Raw genomic sequence first — 20,138 nt, forward strand, 5'->3', positions numbered from 1 at the left:
AAAAAAAAAAAAAAAAAGTTTTATAACTAATGATGCCGTTCAAAATCCATGACTGTATCGTGGGATTTCGGAGTATCGTTAATATCTCGTAAAAAATACGCATCGTCCTCAGTAGGTAAGTCTTTGCCGCAGGGTACGTCACTGATATCAATGCCTAAGCTTGGGGCAATCCGTCGTACAATACTATTGCATTGGCGGAAGGCACGTCGGGCGGCGGGGTACTTGTAGGCCATGTGATGGAGCCAGCGCAGAGACTTTTTGGTCTCTCGTGCCGTGGCTTCAACATCAGCGGCGAGTTGCTGCATAGGGTCGTCGTCAGATCTGGAGGGGAGGCTGGATAGATGGAGAAGGATGGCTGTTGTTGCTTGCATGATGTAATGCAGAATGCACCACCAAGGGGTCATAGTAGTCAGCCAAGCGATGTCCGGTTTGGGGGGGAGACAGCAGAGAAGGGACCGAGCTGAGCGGACACATGTCAATGCCATGGAAGTGTTGAAGTGCACGCGACTGCTGGAGTTGCGACGCGAGCCTTGTCGTGCAGACGGCGGAACTGCTGGGTCCGGGGATGTGACGCCCGGCCCGAGTCCAGTATGTGTGAGGCACGGACGGCAAAGGGTGATACGGGCACTGTAGTAACTCATGGCTAGGGATATGCGTTCTCGCATCCACGGAGCGCTACGCTCCTTGGGTAGGTCCAGCTGGTCGCCGCCCCCGGAGGTAAAACGATAGGCTTCGGGAACCTTGCTGAGCCACATATCTAGAATGCTGCTGAATCTGCGGATTCGCTGCTCTACTTGGCTGGAGCGCTCTCGGAGGCCTTGGATACTGTATACCTTGTTGATGATGGACTGGGTGATGGTGGCTAGATCCACAATGCAGTGGAAGTATAGCGATGGGCTGGGCTCGCAGGACGGAAGCCAGCTTACATCGGCGCGTGATTCCTCTTCCGACTGCAGCAGAGTCAGCTTCAAACGAGTCATGCGCAGGGAGGAGTCTTGGAGAAGAGGAAGGACGTCTGGTCTACCGAACGCCTCCTCTTCGTACGGAAGCGGCAGTGGCGTGGCGCTCAGGTTTTCGCCCACGCAAGAGACCCGTCCGGTGATGGCAGTGAGGAGATGCTCCAGGAGAAATATCGACCACCACAGTCGAATGCGAGCCTCTTTGGCGGGATACTGTGTGCGATCGTCGACGAAGCGCAAGTTGATTCCGAGGGATACAGCAGATCGGTAGGCCATACTGGAGAACTTGAATGCCCTGCAGTAGAACTAATTTCAGCAAGTGATTAACAAACTCTCCTACCTGGGCCACACTTACCTATTGATTTGACACATGCTGACTAAATATAGGGCCACCAAAAATTCGACCTGGATTTGCTGAAGATCCGCATGCTCAAAGATGACCTTCTCGCTGAGAGTCAGTTTGCGTGCCCGGTTCAAATACACCAGATCATCATAATCGCGGCCGTCTGTTCGGCCACTCGTCGCTTTGGTAAACCGACATCCAATTGCGAATATCATGTTCAGAATGGCCAACCAACGCTGCGGAGGCTGGGCCGGCTGGCTGAAGAACTGTCGATACTGGGACACAAAGGCCGTCTTCCGGACGACATTGAATGACGGATGGACCGAGTCCATAAACGCAGTGAAAAAGTGATTGGCTATGTCCTTCGGGGGCAGTGCGTAGGGATCAACTGAGTCGAGCAAAGGAACACCGATATCATCGAGGTAATAACTCAATGCGGCCATCGCTGTCTCCTGCTTTTGCTGCGATGACGTTGCGTGCCCACCTCCCACCCCGTCCTCCATATCGACCGAATCCTCCATCCTCCGATTTCGATTCTCAGCTTCATCTTCGAGTCTCTGCATCCAAGCAACTTCCGAATTCTTCCCATAAAAGCCAGTAGCCACCGTTTTCTCGCTGCGGTTCAAGTCTTCTTCGACTAAGTCGAGTGCCTCTAGCGAACCGATGGACGAGGTCCCAGAGTCGGAGTCGCCGTCATCGTCGGGAGGAGATGTTATATCGGCGCCCTTTTCGATCGCCCATTACAGTTAGATAGAATCCTACATCGCGCGACCGCATATGACAAGGAAAGACTTAAGGAATACTGGCAATGTATAGGCCAAACAGGTAGGCACCGCGACTTACCCTAAGAACTTTACGAATGCGTCTAGCCGCATTCTCATCGACTTCCTTCTCCAGATCTTGCAGCAGATGCTCATATTGTTCCACCTTCTTGCCCAGAATCCCGAGCTGTTTCTGATCGCGGACCCGCTTGACGTCTACGAAGAAGCAGCTGACATTGTGATCGATGCACTGTCGACACACTGGCTTGTTCCCATCACACTTGATCTTCCGCTGTCGACATGGCTCGCAGGCTCTCGCCGACCGCCGGCGTTGCGACTGGCTACTTGCGCTGGTCGTGCGGGGAATAGCGACTTTGGCGGCAGAGCCCGAGACTTCACGGGATGATGACGATGACGATTGATAGGGGTAAGGGCCCGGTCGGTCCATGAACTGGGGCAGGGAATAGGGGCGAAAGGCCACAGGGGGTAGCCCCGGGCTCATCGAACCCCATGACCACTCATTGATGCCCCTCGCGGCAGGATTCTCGGGATCAATTTGGAGGGGAGTATCGTCGACGTTGGCGACGCCGAAGGGATATGATCCAGGCGCGTCTTCCATCGCGAATCAGAGGCGAAAACAAAAGCGCGATCCATCAGGGAGATGCAGAGGAACAGAAGTCGCAGAGAAGTTGGTTCAGCAGCCAGAAAATCAGGGCAAAGGTCGCGAGTCACCTGTTGTGACGTCATTGACCTGAAAGCTTGTCCTCTTCGATTGCTGCACGATAAAGGTAAACGTAAAGTTGAAACCACTGAGTAACAAACTTTCCACGGACCAAAGTTAGGGGAAAGCGGGAGTTCATGCGATAAGTCAACTCTCGTTGATGTACTATAGGAAATTATTTGCTCGCAACACAGCGTATGCCCGAGCGTCTCTCTCCCGCGGAAATCATAGCTGGTCCACGGAAGCCCAAAAAAAAAGAAAAGCGTAAAATGGAAAAAGTAAGATGTCGCGGTACGCCTCGTAATTGCCATGTGAAAGGAACAAAATCAATCTCCGAATTCGAGCTGGGGATGTGAGCAGCCACCCCCATCAACAGCGCAGCCGCTCAGGCGCAATTTCATCTTTGCCCAAGCTCAGACTCTCATATCGATCGAGCATGTCGAAAAGACTGAACTCCCCATCCCAGACTCCGCGGTAGCGTTCGTCCATCTCCAGCTTTTGTAATCCTGCGGCATACTCATCCCACCGGGATGCCGATGTCGATTCTTCGTCAAACATCGCCTTGAGATCATCCGAGACCGCATTCGATTCTCGCAGTCTCCTGCCTTGTCCCTTGGCATGAACAGCCTGCCGGAAGATGTGGAGAAGAGACCGTCCCAACGGCGACCGACTGGCAATGTTGGAGAAAGAGCTGGCGAGCGCAAGAAAGTCAAAGTCTAAGACATCGAACGTCCCAGACTCCAGCAACGTGAAGAGTGCCAGGTTGATTGCATACATGGCAAAATGATGAGCACGACTAATGCCGTATTCTCGCCGGTGGAGAACCGTCAGGGCGGCTATTGCGCGCGCTGCAGATTGTACGATGCCTACAGTATTGTACTTGGGCAGGGGGCTTAGTCCCGGTGGGCTCTCCGGTGTTTTTGGTGCCTCGGAGTCGGGAGTATTCCTGGTTCGCTCAGTCCTGAAGGTGAAGATGTTGATCACTAACGTATGGTAGCGCATTCTGCTCCTGTCAGCACCTTGCCATTATCTGTAGCTGCCACAGAACATCTGAAAATACACTGGGGCAAAAAGCGTATGTAGAGTCCTTACCTCAGCAATATGATGTACGGTGGTGGCCTATGATACGGATCGAAGATATCCGGCAGCTTACTATACCAGCCACGCAGCCTTTCATACAGGGTTTCCTGGATCTGACGGAGGTGCTCGGCAGAAGCAGCATTGGCGTCGATTCCAAAGAGCCGCTGTGATACGTCTCGTGCAATTTCACACAGGTTGCATGACTCGTTAAAGTAGTGGCTCAAGTAGGACGGCCGAGCAGATCGATGAGAGGGGTAAGGGTACCACAAACTCGAGTCTTCGGCGCTATCCCGATTGGGCCGTTCGAGGTTGACCTTGTCAATAAGGCTGGGCCGCAGAAAATCGGCATGCACAACACTGTCGGGATTGCTGTCAGTGGCTTCATCCCTGAGACATAGCAGGTTTGGCTAGCTCACGTGTCAATATGAAACAAACCCCAAGCCGTCCGCTTGATCGAAATATCCATATCATCTGAGATCTGTCCCGGATTCAAGCTAAATTTCCTTGGGCCTATGAGACCTAGAGATTCGCCGGTCCAAATGGCTTGATGAAGCATACGATATCCGAGATCATCTTCACCCGATATTGCATATCTTTCATGCAACAACAGCGTGCCTTGCAAATTAGCCAGACTCAGCTTCATAGGCCCTTCCTCTCTCAAACGCTCCGCTTCCGCGAGGAAATCGGCGCCCTTGGTCATAATATCGCCCGGTTCGACATAGGCTTCCGAGTAATCTGAAAAGTGCTGTAAACCGACATTTAGCTGACATTTCAAAGACCCTCCACTGAAGAAGACCAGTATACACACCCGGTTGGATGACTAGATGTGATAGATTCATGGACAAGAGATTAGAAGACCTACGCAAGCATTGGTAAGCAGAGCGTTCACAAGGAATGGACTGCAAAACTCCGAATTGGTGTTACCCTTCCGCATATGCTTGAGGAAGACGTCGCGGTCGAGAAAGGCATGAAAGGGATAGTCCCAGGTGAAGTAGAGAGACACGAGATGAGAGACGAGGTCAGCATCGCCGGTTACGGTGGTCCAGGGCTCTGCGGGGACCCTGTGAGGGACTTCGTTGCATAAGTAATGGATATCCATAACCTTGGGACGAAACGACGGGGCAGCTCCTTCGACATCGATCACCCGTCTAACCTGCTGTAGCTGCCTTCCCGCCGCGTCACTCACCTTGCTGCATCCCTCTATCCGGCCGAGAGTATCGTCGATATACGTACGAATCTCTTCGGCCGTGGCATCCTTCCGGATGAATTCCAGTAGTTTCAGAGCATGTGACTGATCTTCTGCACGCATCACCTTTAAGAGATCGTTCAGCATATCTCGGTGATAGCTCAGCTCATCAGCCGTACGCTTTGCTGCTACTCTTCGACGCTGGTCGAGCGTCTCATCAAATATGCACTGTCGGTTGAACGCACGACAGTTTTCACATGGTGCTGTTCCAGAGCACTGTCAGGGTGATTAGATACAATGCCAGACGGCTGCTCGCCACTTTCACCCAGTTTGTTCGTAAGAAAGACCTACCTTCCGTTTGGACTTCTTACAAGCCAAGCAAGCCATGGACACGCGTTTCTTCGAGAAATCCGAAGCGGTCCGAAAGCTATCCCCAGGGGGGCTATCACCCGGTTGAAATTTGTCCGACTTGGTAGGCGACGGACCTGGCGCCAGCTGACGGTGTTGTTGACTGCCGAATTCAGTCATGTTGCATGTTCAAAGAGACAAAAGCAGTGGAACGTCATTAAGTGTTTCCCCTGAGAGGGTGTGTGGGGGTGGGGATGATTAGATAGAAAGAGTCTGTATGGCCAAACACCCACGACAGGGAGTGGCGAACCAATATAGTTGGAGGACAGGGGAGAAAAGGCCCGTCGAGCAGGCACATGCCTCCTTACCATTGTTATTCTGCAAATTATTTACCTTCTTATGACGTAGATTAAACGGACACCACCTACGTTAGAGGCGTCAGGAAACCATGTCCGAGCAGTTGTAGAACACGGGGCGAGGCCTTGGACGGCGGCCGGGACCGCAGCCATTATGATGGACAGCCATCAGAATGGAAAACTATGAACGTTACAGCTGCGACGATCGCGACTGAAACAAGCCAACCCAGTGAGAAGCCAACATGTAGCTAGATTTCCGCCGAAGCAAGTTGCAGGGGACAATAGATGGCACAGAAACAAGGCAGCGGAAGCCCGTTCCGGCGGATACAGAGAGCCATTTGCACGTGATATTCCAGCACGCATGACAATCAACATCTACTACTCCTACGACTCATGCAAATTTCATGATACAAGATCCAAAGGTGAATAATATGAATTGGACATTACGTACGGTGATATCTCCTAGCTAAACGCTGGCCCCCACACTCTGCAGCTTTTTTTCCTCCTGAGAAACCCTTTTTGACCCAGCATTCCGGCGTCCAGGAGAGAGAAGAGGGCGCAGAATGCTTCCAATTAAAGAACACTAAACGACCAGAATAAATGGCCTCGGCGAAGAAGAAGACAAGTGACTCCGCTCAAACAGAAATTCTATCAAGCCCACCTAGCCAATTCGTGCCTCGGTATCATCCCAGATGAGACAAAGGGGCAACGACGACCTTTTTCGGAAGTAGGAATTAAGCGGCCGCCCATGGATGCACCAATCTAGTGTTCCAGGATGCGCAGGGATCCCTGCACAACGCAGTTCTCAAGCACGGAACCCGGAGGGATGTCAATGGTGCTGCCTTCCGTGGCCACAATGATGACAGTTCCCTTGAGCTGCACGTTGCGGCCCAGGTTGACGGCACCGGTGATGGTGAGGTGGTCCAGCTCGACAATGCGAGGGATGCTGGGGATGTGCTTCTGGAAGTCAGAGACCTTCTTGAAGTCGGAACCGAGCTTGATGACGGGGACACCACCGAAGCGGTTGGGGTCCATGACAAGCTGACCGTGCTCCAGGCGGTACAGGTCAGACTTGACCAGCATCAGGTCGGAGCAGGTCTTGACGGGCAGGAAGCGGCGACGGGGGACGTTGACACCGTGTCCGTTCTTGAAGTGACGGATGGCAGCACCAACGGCGGTCTCCAGCTGGTAGATGGCCTGGTCGGCCTCACCCTTCTTGTCAGCAGGGATGGACTTCTCGTTGGCGATGATCTCCATCTCCAGCTCGTTCTCCTCCACCACACGCTTGATGGCACGGAGGCTCATCCAGATGTTGTTGGTGTTGAAGTACTTGAACTTCTTGATGGACTTGAACTCGTTGACGTGCTCCTTGGGGACCTGAGCAATCTCGAGCAGACGGGCCTTGCCCTCGTAGTCAATGATGGTACCACCCTTGACGTCAGCCTTGGTCTTGTCGGTCAACTCCATGATGTACTCAGCCTGGGTGTCAACCATGTGCTGAAGAATGCGGAGATCGACGACAGCACCCAGGTTGTCGGCGTTGGACAGGAAGATGTACTCGACACCACGCTCGAGGAGCTTGTCCAGGGTACCAGAGTTGTACAGGGACTCGAAAACGTCACCGTGACCGGGAGGGTACCAGTCCTGCAGGGGGGCGTCGAAGGACTTGGGGGCGGGGAGCAGAGAGTCCTTGATGATACGGGGGTAACGGGACTGGTTGAAGGTGATGATGTCGACGTTGTGGCCCTGGTACTTCTTAATGATCGACTGGGTGTCCTGGTCGGTGTTGAACGAGTTCATCAGGACGAAGGGCACGTTGACGTTGAAAGTGCGGTTGAGGTGCTCGATCTGGCGGACGGACAGATCCAAGAAGGACATGCCCTCACGGACCTCAATGACGGACTTGGGGCCGACACAGCCCATGGAGGTACCCAGACCACCGTTGAGCTTGACAACAGCAAGCTTGTTCAGGAACTCAACGGAGGCCTCGCTGCCGAGATCATTGTAGTTGACGACCTGAGAGGGCTGGGGAGGGGCGATGCGGTCCCAGTTGACCTCGTTGCCCTTGGCCTTGTCGTTGAGGAATCTGCGGAAGAGGGCGAAGAAGTTGTCCATCTCGGCCTCGAAGCGCTTGCGCTCCGCGGCATCGGGGACGGTCTCGGCGAGGGCGTTCAGGGCATTGCGCATCTGAGAGGCAGCCACGCTAGTGGAGGCATTCTCGAAGGCCTGTTTTATAAAGACGGAGGTTAGAATATACCATAACCAAACAGTTGCAGTTGCAGTTGCAATGTCCTGTAGTCGCTGTATCCACGGTGGCCTCTGCACATGGACCCTGTCTGTCACCCACGTATATATGGAATGGAATGCATCCTGCCAGATATAAAACTGGCAGACCATCCCAAAGACGTAACGTGGATACGCAACAATGCCCAAGCCAGGAGGGGCAAAAACAGAATCACAGCCCCATGACACAACTTGATGGGGCAGGACACTTAACAAGTAAAAAAACATAAAAAGCACGCCTGCAATCACCGGAACGAAGACAGGCGGGGGATCAAAGGCAGCGGCAGAAATGCTCAGTAGTCGGTCATAGAACACAAACATTGATAAGAACGCGAAAGACGCAGGTGGGGTAACGAGAGACATGCATGTATGGAAACATGATTCGACACCATCCTGCAGAGCTATCGGTATGCAAATAGAAAGAATGAGAAGCACTAGGCATATTGCCCCTTCTGGATTATGTATATCGGCGACATGACGTATCACATGGCTGATTGCCATCGATACACCCAGCCCAACGATAATATAAGGATAATTCTCGTCCATTTGATAATGGTAGCTGCAGCAAAACGAGAGGCAGAGAGATGAAGAAGAGAAGAGCGCGAAGGACCAGTTGATTCTTGAGATCCGATCTGCCTAGAGCAATCGCGCTCCTCCCTCTTGTCATCCTCCAGCTCCTCCTGGCAGGCTGGAAGCCGTTCGTAGAAGGCGCGAGCGACAGGGCGGACCACGGACAACGGTGCAACAAGGAAACATCACACAGCGACAAAACTTACCATGTGAGACTGGGACTTTCCGTGGTGCTTGCCGAAGGAGGCAGCACTCGCGGAGTCGCTCGCGGGAGCTCTGAGGTGACTGGGCAAAGCCTTGGAAGCCATTGTATGGAGGAGGAGTGGTTGTAGGAGGGAAGGTGTAAGGATGTAAACACGGGATGCGACGGCGGGTAGCTAGTCACTGCTCACTTGAGACGGGAAGAAAGGTTAGCGAGGTGTCCGGGAGCTTGAAAGAATGGGAGCAGCTCGGGAAGTCAATGGGAAAGAAATAGGGGGGAGGAAGAGTGGAATTGGCCAGCAGGACAATTCTAAATGCTGGCTGGGGGAGAGGGAGCGAGCTCGGAATGAGGGGTACGTGTGTATGCCAATTGCCACGTCCAAGCGAGTGACGATCGTTTCGGTCATGGGCAACGCTTCGGCGACAGGCCATTGGTGCGACAGCGGAAGGCAAACAATGATGGATCAGAGGGGAAGCAGCAGAGGATAGTACACATACCAGGTACGATGGGAGCAGCAAGAAGTAGAGATGTGGTAGAGAGAAGGTGATGGAGGGGAAGATGGAGGGGGGGAGAGAGAAGGAAGAAGCAATTGAGGTGAGAGATAGAGAGGGATTGGATGGAGAATGGGGGAGAGAAGAGAAGAAAAAGAGAAGCCAGAGAAGAAGCCAGCAAGATGATAAGCAGCAGCGCGACGGGGGTCCCTCCCAAGATATATGTAATTAATTACCCACTACTCCGTACTAGATAACTACTATTATTACTTTTATTTTTAAAATTATTCTAGACTTTTAGAGGGAGGGGGGGAAACAGATGGATGAGGGAAAGATTGGACACCTAAATCATAATGATAAATAATAATACGATGACGATTGAAATCCAACTCATCTGCCTTTCTGGGAAAAATAAACCAGAAAAATAAAAAGTGGGGAGCATCCAACCCAGCAGGGGCTGCGTCAGGTACCGTTTCATACAGCGTCATAACCACAAACATCTGGTGGCAAGCAGGCCCAACCAGGGGAGAAATTACGGTACAAGACGAAAAGAAGTCGGGAGGGGTTGTTCGGTGGGCAGCCCAACATTCCCACCCCGAAGAAATATTTATTTCCTTGGTAGGCCAGCGAGTAAGTTATTCTTAGCAGCTTTTTGGACCCGGAATCCGCCGTCTGGCCAGCAAGTTGAAATGAATTACTTGATATCTGAGACCATTGATCCTCTCCATCACTCTCTTTCTGTCGTTCTCTCTCCCTTTTTCGATAACCGGGTGTGAATCAGATTCTAAACCATGGTCATAAACCCACACAGAAAAAATGATAATTCCTTTCCCTTCTGCTTCCTTCTTTCTGTATACCCAACTTACAGCCAAACCCTCATAAAATATGGAAGAGGGGTAGGTAGGGTAAACTTGCTGCATTGATTACCTGCATAGCAACATGCCAACCCGGGCCGATCGCAACGCAGCTCATCATCTGACAGTTGGAATATCTCCCTTTCCCTTCCCTTCTAGACCTCCCTCCTCCCTCCACCCGTCAGTGCCCCCTTTTTTTCAGGGTTCAATAAATACTATTCCATGCCTGCCCCACTTTGTCCTCGTCACCGCAGTTGTCTTTGCCCCTCTTAATGTTGGAGATTAACAAGCAACACCTCCTGAAACAATAGCTGAGAATATCATTACGCCGAATGAACGGGAGAGAGATCAAGCATTCTACTCAACGCAGATAGATCATAAGAAACTAGTAGGTACAGTAGTAAAGTATCAGGTATGAAACTATCAGAAACCTACCCTGCAAGTGCCCCTCTTTTTCGGCCTGAGGATAAGAATAATAACAATAATAATAATACCACCGATAATACACATCATAATTCCTCCTGCAAAAGCAGTCATGCCCTAAGTAGCTACGGAGTACATTGAAAGTATAACTAACGTTCAGACAGCAACAGAGATTGTTCCATTTCCATGGTATGTTGGCATTGATCCACCCCAACGAACCTCTGTCAATATGCCATGCAGCTACTAAGTATTTCGTGTCATTCTTGCCACCCAATTTACTTACTACCAACCTACATATACTACTACTAGTACTCCCTACAAGAATGGAAATCTTGATGAAGTGAAACTAACTGAGAAACTTGACTTACTTTACTTTAGGCACATAGATAGTTACCCAATAAGTCTAATTTCATTTCTAATTATAATCCATCCTGCCATCCACCAGCTTTTTTTACCCCTCCTCCTTTCTTCTACCTTCTACTACCAACTGCTTCCCCCCTAATAACCTAGCTATCCAAACTACGGAGTAAACGAACTGTGTATAACTACTATGAACTGCGCCCCCCCTTAATCACCTCCCCCAAAAACCAAGTCCCAGTCGTAGTATCTATCTAATAGCTACTAGTATACTAGTATACAAAACTAAGTGGGTAATTCTCCGGACTACGCATCCTCGAAAAGATGACTCGCGCCACGAAAAGCTCAGACCATCCACGCTAAGAAAAAAAAATAATAACCAAGCTGCATGTATGTATGTTACTTATGTCTGGTTTTCCTTGATGCAGTCGGCACTAACCTAGCTATCTAGCTCTGCAAGAAGATTCGCCCCCCCCCCCCCATTTCACTACGTACCCTTCCGTTCTCTTCTACAGAAGAATTGACGGTATACGGAGTATGGTGATGATGTATGTACATGTATGTATGTCAGTCCAACCGAACCCAACCCTACCTACTTACACCAACACTACACCTACACCAAGACTAGTAAACTTGACCTCAAGTAATAGATACTAGATGATAGTATGAACACCTGGCAAACCTACAATCATTCCTCCTCCTCCGAAGTGAGTAGAAAATCTCGGCAAAGATCCGCCGCCCGCCCATCGCCACGATCACCTTTCGGAAAGGCCCGTAGGTAAGTAAGTAATTAGATACTAGATAGTAATTCAAGGCCGAGACAACTAAGACCAGCAAGCAAGACAGGTTATTTAGTTCAATCCTACCCATCTACTTATCTAGTGACTGGCCAGATCGTAATCGAAGCGACTAGAAACCCATGCTAACCACTAAGTAACTAACTAGCTAGCTAGGTATACACCAAGTATTTAGTCCACTTGGCAAGTTACTTTTATTAGTTCGCCTTAAAGTAGGATTGAGTTCCGAGGTGGATGGGACGAGAATGATGGTAGTGGGGATGGATGGTGCCAGTTCATTCATTCTCTCAGTCAGGAGGGGGATGGTGGTTACTAGTTGGGTCTCAGATCGAGACCCATCAGATGGATGTCTTGTCTTACGTCTTCAGCAGCCCCTCCAATGATGAGAAGAGGCTCAAGCACCTGCTGGTTATCCCGCTCTTTGTATGGAAGTGTCGGTCAGATTATTCCGCCGACTACTACTACTCCGTACGAGGGGTATCAATACCCGATCCAGCCACGATGCAACGATACGATGGTTTAGAGTTACTACTAGTTTCCCTTACTGGGCGGTGAATCGGGATAAAGTCAGAACTACTCCGTAAGATAGTTAACACCCTCTGGGTAAAGTTGGATCAACAATATCTACATACATTACCCTACAATCACTGGTTTCAACCCATCGTAGCAAATTTTTCGATTGTCAGCCGCCCAATTCGGCGGTCTCCAAGCAACACTACGCTAACTCGAACAAACCCCATGGATATCACATCTCATCTCGTCACGTTAAGCAAATCAAAAAGACAACGGTGGTGGATGTTAAGGGGGGAAACAACAATACAAGTAACAGAGTCAATGTCAAAAAGTGGAAATAAAAATATACAGTGAAGTCGTCAATGGCATATAATCGCGGATCAGCATGAATCAAGCTCCGCTGACACTCCGCTTGCTGAGGAAGCTGCGGCGACCCGTCTTCTTAGAGTCCGGGCTGTCCATCACCTCCGAGGCACCATCATTGTTGGAGTTAGCCGTGCCCGGACGAAGGTTGTTCTCGGACATCGCAAAGCTGCTGCGCAGAGTGACCGTGCCGGTGCCAATCTTGACCTGCTTGTCTTGACCGGCCACAGAACCCTGGTCATCCACGAAGAAGAGGGCCTCGCCCAGCTGCCCGTCCGAGCCAAAGGTGGAATGGTCAACCACCCGCACTTGGTATTGGGCATCGGCCGTCGTGTTGTGCACGCGGCACGTTTCATGCGACGGGTCGTAGTAAACAGGACCGCCGCCAGACTTGATAGCCTTACTCTTCAAGACCTCCTTGGCGCCCTTGGGACCGATGGCCTTAATGAAGACTCGCACGTTGGCGTTGGGAGGGTATCCGGAGGCAGAAACGACCGAGATAGTGGCCGTTCCCGTCTCGCCCTTACCAGCAACTCCAAGGCGGTCGCCGTAGTGAGAAGCAACGCTGCGGCTGCGGGAGTGCTGCAGGTTGTTGGTCGTCGCCGAAGCGGGAGGGGTCTCTCCTTCGACCAAGATGGCCGCAGGAGCGAGGGGAGCAGGAGTCTCCTCCTCGGCCTCATGCACGCTGGACCCATCCTCTCCACGGAACCGTCCCATGATGCCATTCTTCAAGAAAGAGGACCCTTCGTGCTTGAGGAAAGACGCACCCTTGATCACGTTGCCACCAACGAAGCCGACTCCCTTGACGGGGGCACCGACAATCTTGCCGGGAGTGGCGAAAGTACCAGCGAACGTAGACGACCCCTGACGGGAACGAACCACGTACGAGGGCTTAAAGAGAAGCTTCAGGCGAATCGCACCCGACTTCCCGTCGAGCGGGAGACTAATCTCCTTCGACTCAAACGGAGTCAGCGAGGTAATATCGAAGTGGGTACCACCCAAGTAGTCGGCCTTGTCACCGAAATCCCAGTCATACACATCAACCCGGCAAGTGCTGTTGATCCGAGATTTGATATCGGTCTCAACCATTTCATTCCACGCCGGATGCAGCGTCTTCTTCTGCACCTTGGTCTTGAAGACTTCCTTGTCGTTGAGACGGAACTTGCAGTACGGATCACTGAAGCCGTTCCGATCAGCAGACGGCAGGTCGGCAGCATCCAGGAAGTGGACCACCAGGGTTCCCATGTTGTTGATACTCTCAGTCGGGTCGAGCTTCATGGTGACAGGGATATACCGGGCACTAACGGTAACCTTGCTCACTTCTCCCTGAGCAGAGCGAAGGGTAAGGTCGGTGGGAGTATACTGCTTCATGTTAGCTAATGACAATCAGTCAGGAGAGAGGGGCCTTACCAGGATGCGGTGCAGAGTGGTAAGGGTATCTCCAGTCAGCTTAGCAACCGTGTGGTCATCGCTCTCATCCTTGGTGTTGTTCTTGTCGATGATCCGGAGAGTAATCTTGGAAAATTCGAGCTCACGAACAAAGGCATCGCCAACTACAATGCATCATTAGCTGAGTAACAACAATATTCTGGAAGGGTACGTACCATCGTCGATCTTGGCCGTCTTGCTGCGGACCTTGGGCGAAGAGTAGGCAGGGAACATGTAATCATCCATGAGCACTTCCACCTGAACGTTGGGGCGAGAGAGCTGGACTTCATGCACGTTGAACACGATGAAACCAGATTCTGTAACGAGATCAGTTTGAGCACAGAGCTGAAGGGCATCGAAGCAAACGCACCGTATTTGGTAAGATCCTCCGCAGAGATATAGGTCTTGGGCACCTCCTTGATCGATTTAACCGACATTGTTTCAGAGTCCTTAGCAGTTTGTGGCCGAGTGCCGTTCGTGTCCAGGCTTGCGCGACTGCTCTGAGCCTCGGGAGTAACACCATTCGGAGAAGTTCCATTAAGAGCAGTGGTTGCCTTGGAGTCCACGCTGGCAGTCTTGGAGTGGCCGCCCACACGCTTGGAATCGGTGCTCTTCCGTGACAGCTCGGCTCCCTCCGCATCGCCATTGAGATTCTCTTCCTCCTTCTCCTCATCCTCAGGGTTGACCACGGGAATGGAGGGGTAGAAGGCAACGGTGTAGTTCAAGGTACCCTTTTGAGAGCGGCCGCTGCGCAGAGGGCTGGAAATAAGCTGCCTTTCATCGTCAATCTCATATCCGCCTTCCTCGTTCTCCCGGACGTAGTCAGAAACACGAAGATCAACAGAGCCCAGTGTACGATCGTCATTGATAGTTTCCTCATCCATGACCTCCAGAGTAATCTTCTCGTGGGGGCTGTGGACGGGAACGTAGACTACTTCGTCCCATTCGGGGTTAAGGTTATTCCTGAAAGTGACAGTCCGTGCTTTCTGGTAACCAGAGAGCAACACCCTTGCGTATGGGTCGGAAGCACCGAAGGCTTCCAAGTTCCGAAGATCACTTGCACTCTTGAAGTGGAAACGCATGACACCAATGGGATCAACATAGCCGGAGCCTCCAGCAATTCCAGCCAGTGCAACAGGCTTCCAGTCCAGAAGGAGCTTGGCGCGGCCCGACTTAGCACCGTTCAGATGGAACCATTGCTGGCCCTTCTCCATCATCTTGAGCATGTCGTTCATCTTGATCTGGTAGGTACCGACAACCGGGTCCCTGCCAAGGTCACGATCATCCTTGATGACAAGACCGAGACGGGCACTCTTCCTGTCAGTGACCAGGAATTCCTTGGAGGCATTCTGGAAGATAGGGTTGTTCGTGCGCTTCAGCTTCTTCGTGATGTGGATTTCCTTGCCGTTCAAGAGGAGGACACCGTAAGGGTTGAGCTGACCAACCATACTCTTCGATGCGTCCAAGTCCTTAGCCTGCTCCACGACGAAACGAGCGATACCAGTGTTCATTTCCGGGGGCGGTTGAGTCTGACCATTTTCAAGCTGGGTTCCCTCCAAGACAGGGAAGAACCGAATATCCGCATGAATCGCACCGCGAGATCTTCCGCCTGCCATGACTTCCAGGTAGAGACCCTCGTGTTCGGCCTGCTGTTCGAGCCTCTCCAGAGGGAAGGTGGCAGCTCCCAATTCCTTGTCCTTGCGGAACTCGTTCCAATCATACGGAGTAATAGTCAAAGACTCAGCAAAGGACGTAATGATAACATAGATCGTTTCGTTCCACCTGGGGCTGTCGGTATCGTTGATGGTCTTGGTGCGACCCAATTCAACCCGATTGTTCAAAGAGACAACCGCATACGGATCAGGGGTACCGGCAAACGCGTCAGGGTTCTTGAGCTGGCGAGCGCCGTGCAGAGTGACAGCAACGACACCAATGGCTTGGTCTATCGCGTTGCCAGCCAGCATCTTGGCGATTTCAACCGGGAAGACATTCGGAGCGTACATCATCGGGCGCAGATTGCTGTGAATCTGATCCTTGATGAAAGTCTCCAGACCAGGGATGAAGTTGATGTCGAAACCGAGGGTATCACCACCAAGGGGTTTGCAGACATAGTCGATCTCGGGGGGTTCCATGAAGCACACATCCACTCGCTCGATATGAGGGAACGGGATTTGCAGCTTAACCTTGACGCGCATCAAACCGGTGCAAGCCATGTCTTCGACGATAACATCGAGACCCTTGCTGACCAGACCTTTACCCAGTCTGACTTCCAGAACAACCTTGGGGTTGATCTTGTTCTTCAGCTGGCGGGCAGTCAAATCCATAGTGTCGTTGGGCGTGAAACTGAACTTCCAATCCATGATGACGGTGTCGACCTCGGTCTTGGGGTATGTCTTGACGTGCTCCAAACGCGGCGGCTTAGAACCGAGCACGAAAGTCTTCAGGCGCAGGTTGTCGATCATTGCCGGGGTGGAGGTACTCAGGACCTGATCAACCGAGTTGATGATCGTATCACAGAGGACGGGAGCGTAGATAGGCCAGAACTTGACCAAAAAGCTGTTGATCCATTCCAGACTCTCGGTATCGGTTTCCAGGCGCTGCTTGGCCATCTCACGGTTCACATCGTCTCGGAAGTTGCGGCGGACGCGGCGAATGGACGTCCGGTAGTACGTACTGCAAGCGGCCATGACAATGAAGATCCAGGCCAAACCTCCGCCTAGAACTGCGATAACCCATGACGAGAGACAGGCGAACACGATGACACCAGCGTTGTGGTACCAATCTAAGCAGTCAGGTCAGTTTCCCCTCGAGCGGCTAAGAGCTGCAGATCTCCTCACCTCCAAAGAACTTGTCATCCAGTCTTCCCTCCAGGAACGTCTGGTGATCCAGGAGTGTGCCTTCCTCCTTTTCTTCCTGTGTTGGTTGGTGTTCAAACTGCGGGGCCCAACCGGTCCGGTCGCGAGCCCAGCGCATGTCTTCTTCGACAGGAGCTTCACCATTTGGAGCAGCCGAGGCCTCGTCGGCTTTTTCCTGCAGGAGGTCGGTGGCGGATCTCGGAGGGGGTAGGTCGTACTGATCAGGAGTGCCGTCGTCCTATAGTAGGCCAACAGTGCTTAGCGATAGTTCTCTGAGGTAAAAAGTAGAACAGACAAAGGCAATGATTTGGGTATGAAGCTTACTTTGTCGGTCACGACAGCCACACCTTTCGGTTTATGGTCATGATGAAAGCCCGGGGGGAGACGCTAGATACCAGGGAAGCTCTTATCAGCTCACAGATGCCCACGCGACACACCCGTTAATCTCGGGGAGAACCTACGGCTCTTGCTGCGGCAGCTTTGTCGTCCGGGGATGCATCGGGATCGAATTGATAGGCCGGGACGCCAGCCTTTCGGGTCTCCTCGACCAGAGCCTTTTCGACGGCTTCGGCCCGGAGGTGGGACTGGGGGTCCTGGGAGGCCTGCTGGGCGACCTCAATGGCGCCCTGCTGCTTCAATTCGGCCTTGCTGCCCTCTACGTCTTGCGACGCCATGGCTCTGAGGGGGTTGAGGAAGAGGGTGCGAGCCTCGGGTGAAAATTCACCTACTACAAATCCCCAACCGGTACAACCTGGATGATCCGGTCAATGGAACTTGCCTTTTCCCCTATTCGTTTGGTGGGTGGTGATGGTAGGTGAGGGGAAATCGCAAGGGGGAGGGGGAGGGGAGGAGGGGGGGAGAAGTTCGAGAAATAAGGATGTGAGACGAACAAAGGTACTACAAAGGACACAGAGAGGGAGCGAAGAAAAAAAAAGTGGATAAGGATAGAGGAGTTGAGGGACCACGCCGAAGGAAGTGGATAGATTGCTGGCGCTTAGTGTTTGGATGGTTGCCTTGCCGTGGGACGGTGGAAGGCCTCCGCAGCGGGGAGGTGGCTCAGGCACGGCAGCTCCGGGAAAAGCTATGGATGGGAGAAATGTCGGGGATGGTCGGGGGGAATGGAAGGTAGTAGTAGGATGGGGATAGGAGTAAAGGAATGGGAAAGGAGGGAATTGGGGGAGAGAGAAGCGGGAAACAAGCTTTACTTACCTGAAGGTTTAAAGCCGGATGATGATGATGATGATGATGGGGGAGGAGAGTAGGGAAAGGGAGGGAAAAAAGGGAAAAGATACGTAGTAATGAGGAGGAAACGGGGGGGGAAGAGGAAGAAGGGAAGGGGATACCGAGGAGACAAACGAGAAGATGATCGATCGGGACGAAGAGAGTGAGTGGATTGAGTTTCGCAAAAGTCACAGCAACTTTCTAGCCACTTGCGTCAGGGAAAAAGAGGAAAAGGAAAAGGAATCGTGGCTGGTGAAGGCCACTTTGCTATTCTTGGTCGATCCAGACAAATTTAGACTCTTTCAGCAATTCCGATTATTTTTATTATTATTGCCTAGGTGGGATATATCATCATATCATATCACATAGTAGTAGTACTGTTAGGGACTCGAAACGGTGACGGCTGCACGACCTAATGTCGGTACCACTGGACTCAAATTGTGACAGTTTTCATTTAATAATAAAAGAAAGGGAATTAATATTAATATCTGTGCGGCAGATGTGGCCATGACATCAAGAGCACCAAAAAAAAGCAAAGACGAGAAAATAAAAAGAGAGAGGATCTTCGAGAAGGGAACGGCTACCGATCGCCTCCAAGGCGACCAATTCTCGTGGAGGCAGCATCTGCATTACTGTGAGCCCTTCTCCCCACATCTGCCCCCTTCCAGATTCCCGGTACGCCGTCTCACTCCTCCCTAAGTACTAACGATCAGGAGATCTCTAACTATTTACAAAGTACTACATACAGATCGCAGTGGCCTGTTCCATCTTTCTCCCCGATTTCCTCAGAAGATAATAATAATAGAAAGTATTCCTCAGTTTCACCCAGTCCTTAACTACCTACACGAACAACAAGAAGTATCTCCGCCGAGAGTGCACGATCCGAAACGCCATCTACCATGGATATCCTGTCAAGCAGCGGACCATCCCCGGCGCGATCGACTAGTGGGCGCCGGTCTACGATCTATTGGCATTATGGATTGTGCCCTGCACCGCCACCGATTGGGAGTTTCTCTCCTCTCCTCTTTCCCCCCTTCTTGGTTTTCCGCCACAATTGCGGGTTTCTCTGCCTCTGATTTCCGAAGTTCTCCTCTCTCTCGTAGTTTCTTTCGGGCTTTGGTTTGGCTTTCTTCGCTAACTAACCATCCTAGAGCCGGAATTCTAACCCTCCCAGGGCTTAGTGTTGACCAGCACATATTGACTACAGTCCCAATGCCACGAGTCATGCTCGTTCTTATTTGTCAATTCTGACCTGAGAATATTAACTGCAACTTTGGTTGGTAGCCCTAGGTCCATACCCCCTCTCCTCTTTAGTAAGGAGTACTACTAGTAGTATGGAGATTTTAATATCCAATATCCAAAGAACGAGAATAGTAGTACTAGACTACTAAGAGTACTAGGATTGATTCCCTTCCAAGTTTACACTGCATGCGTAACCCCTTCCTAGTCAAGTTTAACCTCTAATTTCTAACTCGGGATCCATCATCATCAGCGCTAACATCGTTATCCCATGCAGTAAAAAGTGGCAAGGTGTTGTTACACGTGGCATGCAATGAACTGTCCATTTATCCCATCATCCTTTCCAAGGCTACAACAATAAGAAAAAACAAATCTGCAAGTATACATTATAATGCAGGCAGGCTACAGCGCTTTCACAATTCACACTTAGCATTTATTATTATCTTACAGCACACTAAAATAATACAATTATAAATCAGGAACAAAAAGAAAAGAAAATAAAGCAACCCAAAAAAAAAAAAAAAAAAAAATGAAACAAACCCTTGTACCCTGTCTACGCAATCATCGTAGATCCAATCTGAATCAAGAAAAGAGAAAAAAAAGAAGCAGTCGGTTAATTAGTTAAAACTTTGACATGAAATGTGTTTTGTTCCACCGGATCTGCAATTTTCCCACTCACTTTCTCTTTTAACTACTACTGTTGTCAGCCCGTGTCGGGAATCCACCACCACCATCGATCGGCCTATCTACTTGCTGTAATGCAAATCTCACCACATCCACATCCTACA

The 20,138-nt window shown here is 51.2% G+C and overlaps 5 protein-coding genes across 5 annotated transcripts; 1 reads left to right on the forward strand and 4 right to left on the reverse strand.

Annotated features, from left to right (window-relative positions):
* Positions 1-26: 26 nt before the first annotated feature.
* BO87DRAFT_316657 (C6 transcription factor) lies at positions 27-2,682 on the reverse strand (the record flags this gene model as incomplete). Its single annotated transcript, XM_025619740.1, has 3 exons — positions 27-1,254; positions 1,315-2,027; positions 2,146-2,682. The coding sequence occupies 3 exons, from the start codon at positions 2,680-2,682 to the stop codon at positions 27-29; spliced, it is 2,478 nt and encodes an 825-aa protein (XP_025476161.1).
* A 471-nt stretch (positions 2,683-3,153) lies between these two features.
* Positions 3,154-6,030, reverse strand: BO87DRAFT_444615 (C6 transcription factor; the record flags this gene model as incomplete). Its single annotated transcript, XM_025628137.1, has 5 exons — positions 5,402-6,030; positions 4,727-5,326; positions 4,281-4,609; positions 3,877-4,221; positions 3,154-3,790 (listed from the first exon to the last, which is right to left on the reverse strand). Exons 1-5 carry the CDS (start codon positions 5,576-5,578, stop codon positions 3,154-3,156), a joined length of 2,088 nt encoding a protein of 695 aa, XP_025476162.1. The 5' UTR covers positions 5,579-6,030.
* Positions 6,031-6,516: 486 nt separating this feature from the next.
* On the reverse strand, positions 6,517-8,915 carry ugp1 (UTP glucose-1-phosphate uridylyltransferase; the record flags this gene model as incomplete). The annotated part of the gene is made up of 2 exons (XM_025627493.1): positions 6,517-7,980; positions 8,814-8,915. 2 exons carry the CDS (start codon positions 8,913-8,915, stop codon positions 6,517-6,519), a joined length of 1,566 nt encoding a protein of 521 aa, XP_025476163.1.
* Positions 8,916-12,616: 3,701 nt separating this feature from the next.
* Positions 12,617-17,755, reverse strand: BO87DRAFT_148297 (putative membrane bound C2 domain protein (vp115)). The gene is made up of 7 exons (XM_025618158.1): positions 17,352-17,755; positions 17,215-17,277; positions 16,873-17,128; positions 14,406-16,817; positions 14,212-14,352; positions 14,018-14,160; positions 12,617-13,969 (listed from the first exon to the last, which is right to left on the reverse strand). The coding sequence occupies exons 1-7, from the start codon at positions 17,562-17,564 to the stop codon at positions 12,635-12,637; spliced, it is 4,563 nt and encodes a 1,520-aa protein (XP_025476164.1). The 5' UTR covers positions 17,565-17,755; the 3' UTR covers positions 12,617-12,634.
* Positions 17,756-18,557: 802 nt separating this feature from the next.
* Positions 18,558-18,996, forward strand: BO87DRAFT_148327 (uncharacterized protein). Its single transcript, XM_025618159.1, has 2 exons — positions 18,558-18,786; positions 18,848-18,996. The coding sequence occupies exons 1-2, from the start codon at positions 18,619-18,621 to the stop codon at positions 18,905-18,907; spliced, it is 228 nt and encodes a 75-aa protein (XP_025476165.1). The 5' UTR covers positions 18,558-18,618; the 3' UTR covers positions 18,908-18,996.
* Positions 18,997-20,138: the final 1,142 nt, after the last annotated feature.

The sequence above is a fragment of the Aspergillus neoniger genome (genome assembly GCF_003184625.1).
Source record: "Aspergillus neoniger CBS 115656 unplaced genomic scaffold BO87scaffold_34, whole genome shotgun sequence".
NCBI lineage: Eukaryota > Fungi > Ascomycota > Eurotiomycetes > Eurotiales > Aspergillaceae > Aspergillus > Aspergillus neoniger.

Excerpts from the sequence above, each read along its gene's own strand:
- BO87DRAFT_148297 (XM_025618158.1), bottom strand. The coding sequence starts at position 17,564 with ATGGCGTCGCAAGACGTAGAGGGCAGCAAGGCCGAATTGAAGCAGCAG. Across the intron at positions 17,129-17,214 it reads TGGCTGTCGTGACCGACAAA|GACGACGGCACTCCTGATCA; the intron begins GTAAGCTTCATA and ends GGCCTACTATAG. Across the intron at positions 13,970-14,017 it reads CCACTCTGCACCGCATCCTG|TATACTCCCACCGACCTTAC; the intron begins GTAAGGCCCCTC and ends AACATGAAGCAG.
- BO87DRAFT_148327 (XM_025618159.1), top strand. The coding sequence starts at position 18,619 with ATGACATCAAGAGCACCAAAAAAAAGCAAAGACGAGAAAATAAAAAGA. Across the intron at positions 18,787-18,847 it reads TGCCCCCTTCCAGATTCCCG|TACTACATACAGATCGCAGT; the intron begins GTACGCCGTCTC and ends CTATTTACAAAG.